We start from the raw sequence: 13,174 nt of genomic DNA, 5'->3' as shown, positions 1-13,174 counted from the left end.
TGGTTCCAGCCATCGGCATCCTAAGTGAAGCAACGCTGCTCTGACTGTCTCCAAAAGTCATCACGTCCCTGTGCCAGTCAGTCTGGGCTGACATCCGGGGCAGTAACCAGTGAGCCCTGCACCTTCTCCACCTTTGTGACTTTGGGGTGTCAGCAGGCTGCTCCACCGGAGGCTCTGGGGGAGAGCGCGTCTCCTCGCCTTTTCCAGCCAGCCATCACGTCGGTCCGCCCTGGGCTCCCAGCTGCGTCGCACTGCAACTCAGGTCCTCTCTGTGACCGTGCTGAGCCCACCCGGACCTTCCCGGGCAGCGTCCCCACCTCACGGGCCTTGCATTTAGCCGCATCTGCGAAGTCTCTTTTGCTCTGTAAGGTAGCACATCACGGGCTTCAGGGATGGGGACGCAGACACCTTCGGGGGACCCGACTCTGCCTACCACACAGTCCCCCCCCCGCCCCCCCCCCGGGTATGGCTGAGAAAAGAGGAAATCGCAGATGCTGCAAGTCAACACCTAGAAGAGTTTGGCTCACTCGGGCTGAGGTTCACACTCACGCTTGCTCACGAGCCGTCTGCCCCATGCGGGTGGCCTGTCCAAGTCCCAGCAGAAAGGGGTTCTAACCACAAGGAGGGGCACTCACTAGCTTGCTAATAACCCAAAGGCCCACAGGCAGGGGGAGGCAAGGAAAGCCGCAGGCTGGGCAGTGGGGCCCTAGGTCGGATGTCGAAGCCAGGAAGAGGGAGCAGAAGTGAAATTCTTTCTCAGGGTGGAATGGCTCCTGGGGTTTCCTAATCTGCCCGCTTCCTCTTCTTGGAAGGGAACACCCACTGGCGTGAGGCCCGTGCTGTCACCTGCAGGGTGAGGAAGCCCTATTTCATCACCGGGACTGTCCCCCGGCTCCTCCAGTCTCTCCCGGGCGGATCGGTGGGCTGGTGGAACCCTGGCCTGCGTGGACACCCCCTAGGCGCCGGCTGCCGTCCCCTGGGGTTCAGGACGCCCCCATGCCCCGAGCCCCGCTCTGCGACAGCCTCTGTCGCCTCTCAGCCTACCTGGAAGAGCTGGAGGCTGCGGAGCTGAAGAAGTTCAAGCTGTTCCTGAGCGCGGCGCCCGAGGCCGGGGCGGGCGGCTTCCCCCGGGGGCGGCTGGAGGCCGCGGGGCCGCTGGACACGGCGCAGCTGCTCGTGGCGCGCTGCGGGCCGGCCGCGGCCTGGCCGCTGGCGCTGCGCCTCTTCCAGCGCATCCACCGGCGCGACCTGTGGGAGCGAGGACAGGCAGAGGGCCCGGCGACGGGTAAGGAGGCGCCCCCGACGGGTCCCCTCCACGGCTCGCGCCCCCCCCGCTCTCGGCCTCGCTGGGGCTGCGTTCTGTGCGCAACGCCCTCGCTCCGCGGTCTTTGCGGGAAATCCCCCCTTATCCAGAGACCCCGAGAGGCAATGCCTTCTGTGCGAGTTCTTTCCTCCGCCCTGGGCCACCCCGCCCTCAGCCACCCTGGCTGGCTCACCCTGGCTGTGGCGCCTGTCCTAAGAGAGTTGGGCTGCTAACCGACCCTTCTGATGCCCTCCTAGGACATGGCGCGCACCTATGTGTGGTAAATGCTGTGTGATGGATATGATTATCATTGCCCCCATTATAGAGGTGAGAAAACGGAGGCTCAGAAAACCACCATTTGGGGCGCCTGGGTGGCTCAGTCGGTTAAGCGTCCGACCTTGGCTCAGGTCATGATCTCACAGGTCTGTGAGTTCGAGCCCCGAGTCAGGCTTTGTGCTGACAGCTCAGAGCCTGGAGCTGCTTCGGATTCTGTGTCTCCCTCTCTCTCTGACCCTCCCCTGCTCATGCTCTCTCTCTCAATGCCAAACACTCTAATATTTCATTTCAATTTGTTATTTCCTCCCTCCGCTGCCGCCCAGCGGCTCACTCACCTCGCCCGTGGCTGCCTGCCTCCTGCTACGCTTGCTCCCCACCCCTTGCAGGCTTTCCCCACTCAGCAGTCGCCATCATCTTCACAACCAGTGATCAAATCACCCCCTCCCTTGCTTGGAAGCCTCCAAGAGCCTCCTGCTGTGGATAGATTGTAATCCAAATTCCTCAACAGGCTCCTGCAAGGCCCACTGAGCCTGTCTCTCCAAACTCACCCAGCACTTTCCTTGAAGCTCATTGCTCTACAACTTCATTCCTCGATTGTGTCCTTCTCTTCTTCCCCAGGACCTTTACACTTGCTGTGTCTGTTCGTTTGTTTCTTTCTTTGTTTGTTTTCTGCTTAGCATGCCCCTGCTCATACCTGGCCCTTTGCCATTCAGATCTCAGATTAAGCGTCTTATCCTCTGTTCGGATCGCGCCCGTTCACCCCTCTGGTGAAGGAGGCAGATCCCGCCCTCAGTGGTTTTAGACGGCTGAACACAGACACCAGACACTGGACCCATGAGACCGACAACATTAGTCGCATACACTCACACACAGCTTAGGGGAGGGGCCCCCGGGCACCGCGAGAGTCTCACTGCGTTGACTTCAGGAAGGCAGTGAATCTGAAGGGGCTGCGGGAGGCAGCCTTTGTAGATAGAGGAGTGAGGGGGACGGAGGATGAGATTGGCTCGTCTGGGTAATTTCATGAGCCGGCAGGGGACTGGAACTCAGGAGAATGAGGCCCAGTGAGGTGCAGTCTGTCCCGGAGGTGGGGATGGGGCGTAGCACAGCTGGGCCAGTTCTGGTAGGAAAACCAGCCAAGGGGGCAGACTGTCTCACTGGGTGAGGACACACCTGGCCAGAGCACTGGAACTCACACTCTGGGGTCCTGCGAGGCTCAAGATGTCCAGGAAGTACTTGGAATTTTTTATCTTACAATACATCTGCAGAAAAGCCGTTCCTGTCCCCCCAAACTAAAATACTACTGTCAATCACTCTGTCATGTACACTTGTTTAATTGTAAAGACAATTATCTGAAGTTTTATGAAGCGCTTACCTTTTTTTTTTTTTTTTTTTGAGAGAGAGAGAGAAAGAGAGAGAGAATCTTAAGCGGGCTCCTCACTCAGTGCAGAGCCTGATGTAGGGCTCAATCCCATGACCCTGGGATCACAACCTGAACTGAAATTAACAGTCAGATGCTCAACTGACTGAGCCACCCAGGCTCCCCTGAAGTGTTTATGTGTTATGTTTATTTTTTATGTGCTCAAGTCCCCGCGCCATAGAATGTAAGGCCTATGGGGCAGAGACCTTGTATCTTATTTGTTGCTGTGTATCCAATGCTAAGAAAATGCCTGGATACCGCTGGTGCCCAATATGCGTATATTTCTTGGATAGATGGATGGATGGATGGATGGATGGATGGATGGATGGATGAATGGGTGGGTGGATGGGGTGGGTGGATGGATGAGTGGATGGATGGATAGATGGGGTGGGTGGATGGATGGATGGATGGATGGATGGATGAATGGATCAGTGGGTGGATGGATGGATGGACAGATGAATGGATTGGTGGGTGGGTGGATGGATGAGACATGACCAAGGATTGAAGGAGAGGAAGGAAATCCAAGCTGACTCACAACTACCTGCCTGAAAGGATTTGTTGGATGGATGGAGGTGCCAGTAACCATGAGTACCCAGGAAGGAGAGTGGGTTATGAAGAGCAAGTGTTTTCAACAGAAATGTACGTGAGGTGAAGGCCACTCATTCTGGGGTGTGGATGGACAGAGAATTATCATGTAGACAGTTTGATGTAATAGTAACTATTTTTTAAATTGACACATAAGTTATATTAGCTTCAGGTGTTCAAAGTAGCTAATATTATTGAGAGCTAGCCAGATATATGCCTAGCTGATCTTCCGAAAATTCTCTTCCAGATGCTCCACCTGATGGCCCATCCTCACTGGGGAGCCAGTCAGCATGTTCTCTGGAAGTCTTTCCTGGAACTCCAAGGAAAGGTGAGCCATGAGCCGTGTATCTCATAGAACACATGAGACTACACGTATCAGACTATCCAATGGAGTAGTTTAAGCAAAAACATGCTTACTTCATGTTTGCATGTAACAAGAAATCTCGGCTTGGGTGGTTTCCACACATAAACTCTGCCTTATGTGGTGGATTAGCAACACCATCAAACCCCAACTTCCCGCTGTTCTATTTGTCCTAAGACTTGTCACCTCATGGTTCCAAGATGGCAATCAAACCATTTCGTGCGAGTGAATTCCAAGCAGGGAAAAACAGGGAGATAAAAGTTTTTCTTCTTCATGAGAGTATCATTTTTTGAAATTTATTTTCTTTTGAGAGAGAGAAAGAGAGCAGGGAAGGGGCAGAGAGAGAAGGAGGGAGAGAGAATCCCAAGCAGTCTCCATATCGTCAGCACAGAGCCCGATGCGGAGCTTGAACTCATGAAATGTGAGATCATGACTTGAGCCAAGATCAAGAGTCGGATGCTCAACTGACTGAGCCGTCCAGGTGCCCCGAGAGAGTATAATTTTATCCAGGAATAAAATCCTTTCAATAATCTTCCCCCTTCTCAGTGGTCATCCCTTTCTACCTTATTGGTCAGGACTGGGGCACATTCCCAGACCAGCCACTGGCAACAGGGAATTAGACTGTTCATGACTGGTTTGGCCAAACTGTGATTCATCCCCTGGGGCTTGTGAACAGACAGCATATGGTAGAATCAAGGCATCAGCAACAAGGGCACCTGGCCGGCTCAGTCAGTGGAGTGTGCAACTCTTGATCTCTGGGGTGTTAAGTCTGAGCCCTGCGTTCAGTGTAGACACTACTTAGGGGAAAAAAAAAAAAAAAGATCAGCACCCATCACCTTAATAGAATTGGGACCGTTGGTGAGGAAGAAATGAGTATGGGTGGACAGAGAGCTTCAATGTCAACAAGAACACAGACGATTCTGGACACCTTTCAGGGTGTCTTAATGCACTGGACATAGCACATAGTCAAAATATTGTAACTCCATTTTCGTTCTCATCATTATTTTAAACTTTTCTATTTTCCTAATATTCCCCATGTCTCAAAATAAGAACCCTTTCTCTATGGAAATAGATTAAGACTTCTACAGAATCCAAACATTACTGTCACAATTATCTTTGTTTAATTAAAAAAGATGTTGGGGCACTTGGGTGGCTCAGTTGGTTAAGCCTCTGACTTCGGCTCAGGTCATGATTTCCCAGTTGGTGAGTTCAAGCCAAGTTCAGCATGTCGGGCTCCGTGCTGACAGCTCAGAGCCTGGAGCCTGCTTCCTATTCTGTGTCTCCCTCTCTCTCTGTCCCTTCCCCAGTCATGCTCTGTCTCTCTCTCTCTCAAAAATAAACAAACAGTAAAAAACAATAATAACAAAACATTTTAAAAATGTTTTCTACATGAAATAGAATCAATGTTGACGAAAGACAATTGCAATTGGTGTATTTATAAACCCAGAAGTATATTTATTAATATTTATTAATACACATTAAGGGAGGCAATAAAATAACTATCAGCAGATGAACGGATCAACAAAATATGGTGTATATATACAATGGAATATTATTCAGACTTAAAACGGAATGAAATTCTGATACTTGCTACAACATGGATGTACTTAGAAAACATTATGCTAAGTCAAGGGTGCTGGGTGGCTCAGTGGGTTAAGTGTCAGACTCTTGATCTCAGTTGAGGTCTTGATCTCAGGGTTCAAGCCCTACATTGGGTTTTAAGAAAAAGAAAACATTATGCTAAGTCAAATGAGCCAACATGATAAAACAAACATTGTGTGATTCCACTCATATGAGGCACCTAAAGCAGTCACACACAGGACCGAGTGGACCAGGGGCTGGGGGCAGGGGAGGGATGGGGAGTCTGTTTAATAAGCACAGAGTTTCTGTTGAGGACGATGAAAAATTTCTGGAAATGGACCATGCTGATGACTGCACAACGTCGTGAACGCAGTTAATATCACTGAGTCAGTCATACCCTTAAAAAGGTTTAAATGCTACATTTTATGTTATGTATATTTTACTGGAATTCAAAATAAAAGAGTATATGCATTCCTTTTGAGAGGGTCCCAGGGTCAAATTTAGGTCTCTTTTTTAACCTTCCTTTGGGGGGAGATTGGGCCTCTGGGGACATTCAAATGCAAAAGTCTGGTTTTGTTGTTGTTGCTGTTGCTTTTAGAGAAAGAGAGAGAGAGAGAGAGAGAGAGAGAGAGAGAGCAGGGGAGGGGCAGAGAGAGAGGGAGAGAGAGAATCTCAAGCAGGCTCTGCACTGACAGTGCAACGCGGGGCTCGAACTCACTAACTATGAGATCAATACCTGAGCCGAAATCAAGAGTCAGGTGCTGAACTGGATGAACCCCCAGGCGCCCCCAGAAGGGATGCATTTTTCTCTGGACCAGAGTCCCCTGCACTGCTGCCAGATTGGGCCGGATCATTCTTTGTTGTGGGGCCGTCCTGTGCCCTTGGGTGTCCAAACAGCACCCCTGGCCTCCCCCCAACTGGATGGTGGTAGCTGGCCCCCGTCCCCCACTTGCTGCGGCCCAAAATATCTCCAGACCTTGCTAGAAACCGCCTAGCGGAGGACACAACCATCCTGGTGAGTCCGTGTTGTCCATTACGCATTCACATCTATACCAGGTAGGTTTCCCCAGAGAGACGTTTGGCAAGGGACTTCCGGAGCAGACGAGTTCTCCAGGGTCCACGGCGGCTGCCTTTTAAACCTCATCCGCGCCGCCGTCTCCAGCCCTCCGCGTGCAAGCAAATCAGGCTTGTTAGGGACGCAGCTCGTGGTGCGTCGCTGGGGTGGCGGTGCGAGTGGCTCCGCGTGGGCCCGCGTGGGCCTCCGTGTCGCCCCGGGAGCGCGCGGCGAGCCCGCGGCTGGGGCCGGCAGGCTCGTCCAGAGGCGCGCGGGGGCCGCGCTCGCCGGGGTGGGCGCCCGTGCGCGAGGGCGCGGCGGCACGAACGGCACTCCGGGACCGGGCTCGGCTTAACTCGCCGATCCGTGGACAGCGGCTGACGAGCCTCCCACGGGCCCCTCCTCCTTCCTCTCTGTTAGATCCCCGGGAAACCTACAGGGACCACGTCCGCAGGAAGTTCCGGCTGATGGAAGACAGAAATGCGCGCCTCGGGGAATGCGTCAACCTCAGCCGCAGGTACACGCGCCTCCTGCTGGTGAAGGAGCACTCAACTCCCACGTGGGCGCAGCGGAAGCTGTTGGACACCGGCGGGGGACAGTCGAGAGCCGTGGGCCCCCAGGCCAGCTTCATCCAGATGGAGACCCTCTTCGAGCCGGACGAGGAGCGCCCCGAGCCGCCGCGCACCGTGGTGCTGCAGGGCGCGGCCGGGATGGGCAAGTCCATGCTGGCGCGCAAGGTGATGCTCGACTGGGCCGACGGGAAGCTCTTCCAAGACAGGTTTGATTACGTCTTCTACATCAACTGCAGGGAGATGAACCGGGGCTCCGCGGAGCAGAGCGCCCGGGACCTCATCTCCAGCTGCTGGCCGGAGCCCAGCGCGCCCCTCCGGGAGCTTGTCCGAGTCCCCGAGCGCCTTCTGTTCATCATTGACGGCTTCGATGAGCTGAGACCCTCTTTCCACGACCCTCAGGGACCCTGGTGTCTCCGCTGGGAGGACAGAGGGCCCACGGAGCTGCTCCTCAGCAGCCTGCTCCAGAAGAAGCTGCTGCCCGAGCTGTCCATGATCATCACCACCCGGCCCACGGCTCTGGAGAAGCTGCAGCGCTTGCTGGAGCACCCCAGGCACGTGGAGATCCTGGGCTTCTCGGAGGCGGAGAGGCAGGAGTACTGCTACAAGTACTTCCACGACGCGGAGCAGGCCGGTCAGGTCTTCAACTTCGTGAGGGACAATGAGCCGCTGTTCACTCTGTGCTTCGTCCCCATGGTGTGCTGGGTTGTGTGCACCTGCCTCAAGCAGCAGCTGGACGACGGGGGGCTCCTACCACAGACCTCCAGGACCACCACGGCAGTGTACACGCTCTACCTCCTGAGCCTGATGCAGCCCAAGCCGGGCAGCCCCACCCCGGGCCCCCCACCCAACCAGAGGGGGCTGTGCTCCCTGGCGGCCGACGGCCTCTGGAATCAGAAGATCCTGTTTGAGGAGCGGGACCTCCGGAAGCATGGGCTCGATGGGGCAGATGTCTCCTCCTTCCTCAACATGAACATCTTCCAGAAGGACATCAACTGTGAAAAGTTCTACAGCTTCATCCACCTGAGCTTCCAGGAGTTCTTCGCCGCCATGTACTACATCCTGGACGCCGGGGAGGGCGGCTCCAGCCCGGAGCCCAGCGTGGCCAGGCTGCTGGCCGAGTACGGGTTTTCGGAAAGGAGCTTCCTGGGGCTCACCGTCCGCTTCCTGTTTGGCCTCCTGAACGAGGAGACGAGGGGCTCCTTGGAGAAGACGCTGTGCTGGAAGGTCTCGCCTCACGTCAAGCTGGAGGTGCTGGACTGGATCCAAAGCAAAGCTCAGAGCGAGGCCTCCACCCTGCAGCAGGGCTCCCTGGAGCTCCTCAGCTGCCTGTACGAGGTCCAGGAGGAGGACTTCATCCAGCAAGCCCTGAGCCACTTCCGAGTGCTCGTGGTCAGCAACATCGCCACCAGGATGGAGCACACCATTGCCTCCCTGTGCGTGAAGAACTGCAGGAACGCCCTGGCCGTGCACCTGCACGGGGCCGCCTACAGCACGGACGGGCACCACGCGGGGACACAGGCTTCCGGGCCCCAGGCGCCGCCCGCACCGTCGTGAGTACCGCTGGGGCCCTCTCTCCAGGGTCGTGTTCTCAGCACCCCGGGAGACACTTGGCAACATGGGGAGAAACGTTGGGTGGTAACATCTAGAGGTGGGGGTGCTGTGGCATCTGGAGGGGTGCCCAGGACGGCCCCCACAGCACAGCATGGTCTGGTCCCACATGTCAGCAGTGTCCAGGTTAGTGTCCTGCTCGTGAACAAGACTCATTGGGATGAAATCGGGGCCCCTGCCCCGATAGGGTTTCCAGCCAACCCGTGTTGTCACGGGGCCCGTTTCTGTAGAGCCAGGACCGTGTGGACCAGGCAGCGGCGCCCCCTGCAGGACTAGCGCCCCGATGGGAAGGGAGAGCGCCAAGGACAGTAAATAAAGTAACAGCCAATCAAGCAAACAAACATTGACCGTTAGGCTAGAGAGACTCTTGTTATGAGGAAGATAAAACAGGGCCATGTGACAGGCAGCGACTTGGAGGGCTGGGCGGTGGGAAGGGGGTGGATGAAGGGAGAAGTTTCTCAGGAAGTGCCTCTTTTGGCTTTTTGGGTAAGACTTTTATTTTTAATTAAAAAAATTTTTTTGAGATGGAGACAGAGTGTGAGTGGGGGAGGGACAGAGTGGGAGACACAGAATCCGAAGCAGGCTCCAGGCTCTGAGCTGTCAGCACAGAGCCTGACGCAGGGCTTGAACCCATGGACTGTGAGATGATGACCTGAGCCGAAGTCAGAGGCTTAACCAACTGAGCCACCCAGGCGCCCCCCCCCCCCCGCCACTAAGACTTTGCTTTGGTTTGGGTTCCCCAAGGAGTAATCTTAGACAAAAGGATTTGAATGTAAGTAGAATAAGGGAGGAAAATCATCCTTTTTCCTTCCACCCTCTTAGGTACTGAGTGGGGGCCTGTAAATTAAACTTACAAAAGACTCACACAGAAAAACAAAAAGAAGTTTATTAGTTGTTTACTAATTCTGAGGCACCTGGCTAGCTCAGTTGGTAGAACATGTGACTTTTGATCTTGGGGTCATGAGTTCAAGCCCCAGGTTGGGCATTAAAGAAAAGGTTTATTATTCATCTGCACTTACACATGGGAGTATCCAGAGAGGAGTAACTCAAAGGACTGACTAGAACCTGGGCTTTTATAGCATCCTAACACATTTTTAGAGATATGGTGACACAAAGGAAAAGGACGCTGTTTCTCTGGAGGCTAACTGAGGAAAGGCTGAAACACGGGGGAAAGGGATGGGGCAAGGTGTGTTTGTACAGATCCATCTGGGGGCTGTAGGGGAGGAAAATTCTCCTCTTCCTTCTTTGGGTCTCTGGTTGGGAATTAAACTGATATAAGACAGATTCGCAGGAGAGAAGCAGACACATTTGAATGAATTTTTACATGTGCTTTTTCCTCCTGCATCAAAGCAGGAAGCTGTCATTCATTCAGGTGAAAAACAATCAACTTGCAAAGAATTGACATCTGAGGACATGTCAGGCTGAATTTTGAATCAACTTTATAAATGTCATTACAGAGGGAGCTACATTAAAAGATCTCTGTGGACAGGGTGCCTGGGTGGCTCAGTCGGTTAAGCATCTGACTTCGGCTCAGGTCATGATCTCATGGTTTGTGAGTTCGAGCCCCACGTCAGGCTCACTGCTGTCAGCATGGAGCCCACTCTGGACACTCTGTCCCCTTATCTCTCTGCCCCTCCCCTACTCAAGCTCTCTCTGTGTCTTGAAATAAATCAGTAAAAACTTAAAAAAAAAAAAAAGAAGTCTGAAATTAGGGGCACCTGACTGGCTCAGTCAGTGGAGTGTGTGATTCTTGATCTCTGGATTGTGAGTTTGAACCGCAGGTTGGGAGTAGAGTTTACTTAAAAAAAAAAAAAAAGAATGGACCAGACAAAGCGCTCTGGACTGGGGGCAGTCAACAGTGAAGAAGTAACAAGGTTCGTTTATTTAGGTTTCTTGGTCCTGAATTCACTCTCTGGTGGTCAGGATGCCTCCCTTCATTCTGGTACAGGGAGGAGACTTCACATGGGAGACCCATCTGCTCTCAGGGAAGAAGAGTTGGATGGTGGGGTAAGGGGTCAGTGGCCCTTCTCAGCTCAAGGTATTTCCATCTTCGTGGCCATAAAACGTCCCCAGGAGAGGGGACCTACGGGAATCCTCGCTTTCAGAAGTGGTCAGATATGGGAAGATTTCTTTCTGCATCTCGTTTGCCTTAAACTCAAAATAATCCTTATGCCAAAGTGGCATATTTGGGGGTGGCATATTCTGGTCCCCTGGAAGCCCTTACTTTGGGAGATGGTCCCAGAAAGTCGAGAAGACACAGAAGGAAAGGCAGACAGCCAACAAAGGGAACCAACAGGGCTGAGAGGTTTCTCCACCCCCTCCTTGAGGCAGGGGGGCAGGGCTCTTGGGCTGTGGGTGAGTCACGTGTAGGTGGGTGGGGGGTCGGCTCTCAAGGTCTTCCAGGTGGCTTGCTTCTGACTTCAGCCATGTGACAGTCCAGGAAGCAGAGGCGTCTAGGACCAGGAAATACAGGTAATAAAGTCGATGTGCTGACATCTCACTCCGACTGCAGGCTCACTCCCAGTGCCTCCACTGCCTGGCTCTTCACGATTCTTCATCCCACGTGGAATCACAGTTCTGTTAACTAGCTTCCGCACTGACCTAGATGCCATAAATGCACACTAAATTCTCTTCTGTGGGGCCATGTGCCCAGGACTTTATATTATTGTGCCTCAGGATGCGAGAAGGTCATGGCGGCCAATAGCCCAGGGTCTGGAGTCACACGCACGTGGCTTAGAACCCCAGCTCCACCGCTCCCTGGTTGTGTGGCTTCGGGCAAGTCACTTCTGCTTGTCAAGTCTCACTCAGTCTTTTGGTGTGGAAAATGGGATTCCAACGCCTGCCTTTTTGGGTTTGTTGTAAATGTTCAGTGACGGGTTAGTTGCATGCAGGGTCAGAAATTGACAGATGCTAGATGTCACTTTTACGCCGTGATGTTTTCCTAACAGTGTGGACACTGTGTGCAGTGATTTGTTAAACCCAGCAGAACATAGAGCTCTGTCACAGTTGAGGCCTCTAGGGTTTTGGGGTCACACAATCTTATATATTTAAATATTTATTTATATATTTACGTAAAATATATAATTGTATATATAATTGCGTATATGTATATGCAATAACCTTATATGTAATAATTATAAATATATTATAAACATAGGTTTTAAGGCCGACTATAAAACCAGAAGTAGATCAGGAGACTTTATTGGCTGCGTGTTTTATTCTGTATCATGTGAGTCAGGACATTTTTTTTTTATGTTTTGATTTATTTTTGGGAGAGAGAGTATGAGCGAGGGAGGGACAGAGAGAGGGAGACAGAGGATCCAAAGTAGGCTCTGAGCTGTCAGCACAGAGCCCAACGTGGGGCTTGAGGTCATGAACCGTGAGATCGCGACCTAAGCTGAAGTGGGATGCTTAACTAACTGAGCCACCCAGGTGCCTCTATAGTGGAATATTTTAAATGCACGCGTAGGGGGCGCCTGGCTGGCTGGGTCAAAGAAGGTGAGACTCTTGATCGCAGGGCTGGGAGTTCAAGCCCCACATTGGGCGCAGAGCCTACTTTAAAAAAGTAAAAAATAGGGGTGCCTGGGTGGCTCTGTTGGTTGGGGGGCTGACTTTGGCTCAGGTCAGGAACTCATGGCTCGTGGGTTCAAGCCCCGCGTCGGGCTCTGTGCTGACAGCTCGGAGCCTGGAGCTGCTTCGGATTCTGTGTCTCCATTTCTCTCTGACCCTCCCCTGCTCACGCTGTCTCTCTCTCAAAAATAAATAAAACGTTAAACAAATTTTTAACAACGACAAGAAAATAATAGTAAATAAACGTTAAAAAAATGAATAAATGAAAATAAAAAAGTAAGACACAGAGGGACAAATGCGTGTGACTCGTGAGGGACCCACGAGTGTGTCTTCGCTCGCGCAGGCCCGAGACGAGCGAGAGCGAGCTGCCCGAGGCCTACAGCCGACAGCTGGCCGCCGCGCTGAGCGCCAACCCGCGCCTGCAGGAGCTGGCGCTGTGCCGCGCCGCCCTGGGCGGCCGCGGGGTGCGGCTGCTGTGCGGGGGGCTCCGACACCCCGGCTGCAGACTTCGGAGCCTGCGGTGAGTCGGCGGCTCTGCGGGCCTCCGTGCCCCCCCCCCCCCAGCCGTCTTCACGCGGCTTCCGCTGCCACGCAGGACACAAGGGGCTCGGCTCAGGGTCCCGGGACCGAGTCCGAGGCCAAAGTGGGGGCGGGGCCGGCCTCCTCCGAGGCCGCGCTCCTTGGCTTGCACACGGCCCTCTTCTCCTGTGTCCTGACATGCGCGTGCCTGTGTCCAGTTTGCACTATTTTTTAACTTTATTTATTTTGAAAGAGGGTAGAGCATGAGGGAGGGAGGGAGGGAGAGAGAGAGAGAGAAGGGGGAGAGAGAGAGGAGGGGGAGAGGAAG

At 53.4% G+C, this 13,174-nt stretch overlaps 1 protein-coding gene across 5 annotated transcripts in view; it reads left to right on the top strand.

The window, feature by feature from the left end:
* Positions 1–344: 344 nt before the first annotated feature.
* Positions 345–13,174, top strand: part of NLRP12 (NLR family pyrin domain containing 12) — a 30,034-nt gene continuing 17,204 nt past the window's right edge. For 2 of the 5 annotated variants that reach the window (XM_039244143.1, XM_039244141.1), the window contains exons 1-5: positions 345–369; positions 813–1,285; positions 3,829–3,909; positions 6,998–8,699; positions 12,671–12,847. In XM_039244143.1, coding sequence (XP_039100074.1) covers positions 997–1,285; positions 3,829–3,909; positions 6,998–8,699; positions 12,671–12,847 — 2,249 coding nt within the window. In that variant the 5' untranslated portion in view covers positions 345–369; positions 813–996. Of the gene's footprint in view, positions 370–812; positions 1,286–1,560; positions 1,631–3,828; positions 3,910–6,997; positions 8,700–12,670; positions 12,848–13,174 lie in introns of those variants that run through there. The other 3 variants (XM_039244142.1, XM_039244140.1, XM_039244139.1) reach the window with 3 other exon arrangements.

Source organism: Hyaena hyaena, unplaced genomic scaffold (assembly GCF_003009895.1).
Source record: "Hyaena hyaena isolate Hyena2069 unplaced genomic scaffold, ASM300989v1 scaffold_235, whole genome shotgun sequence".
Lineage (NCBI taxonomy): Eukaryota > Metazoa > Chordata > Mammalia > Carnivora > Hyaenidae > Hyaena > Hyaena hyaena.
The sequence above is the reverse complement of the archived record's forward strand: the minus strand, read 5'-3'. Positions and strand labels throughout refer to the sequence as shown.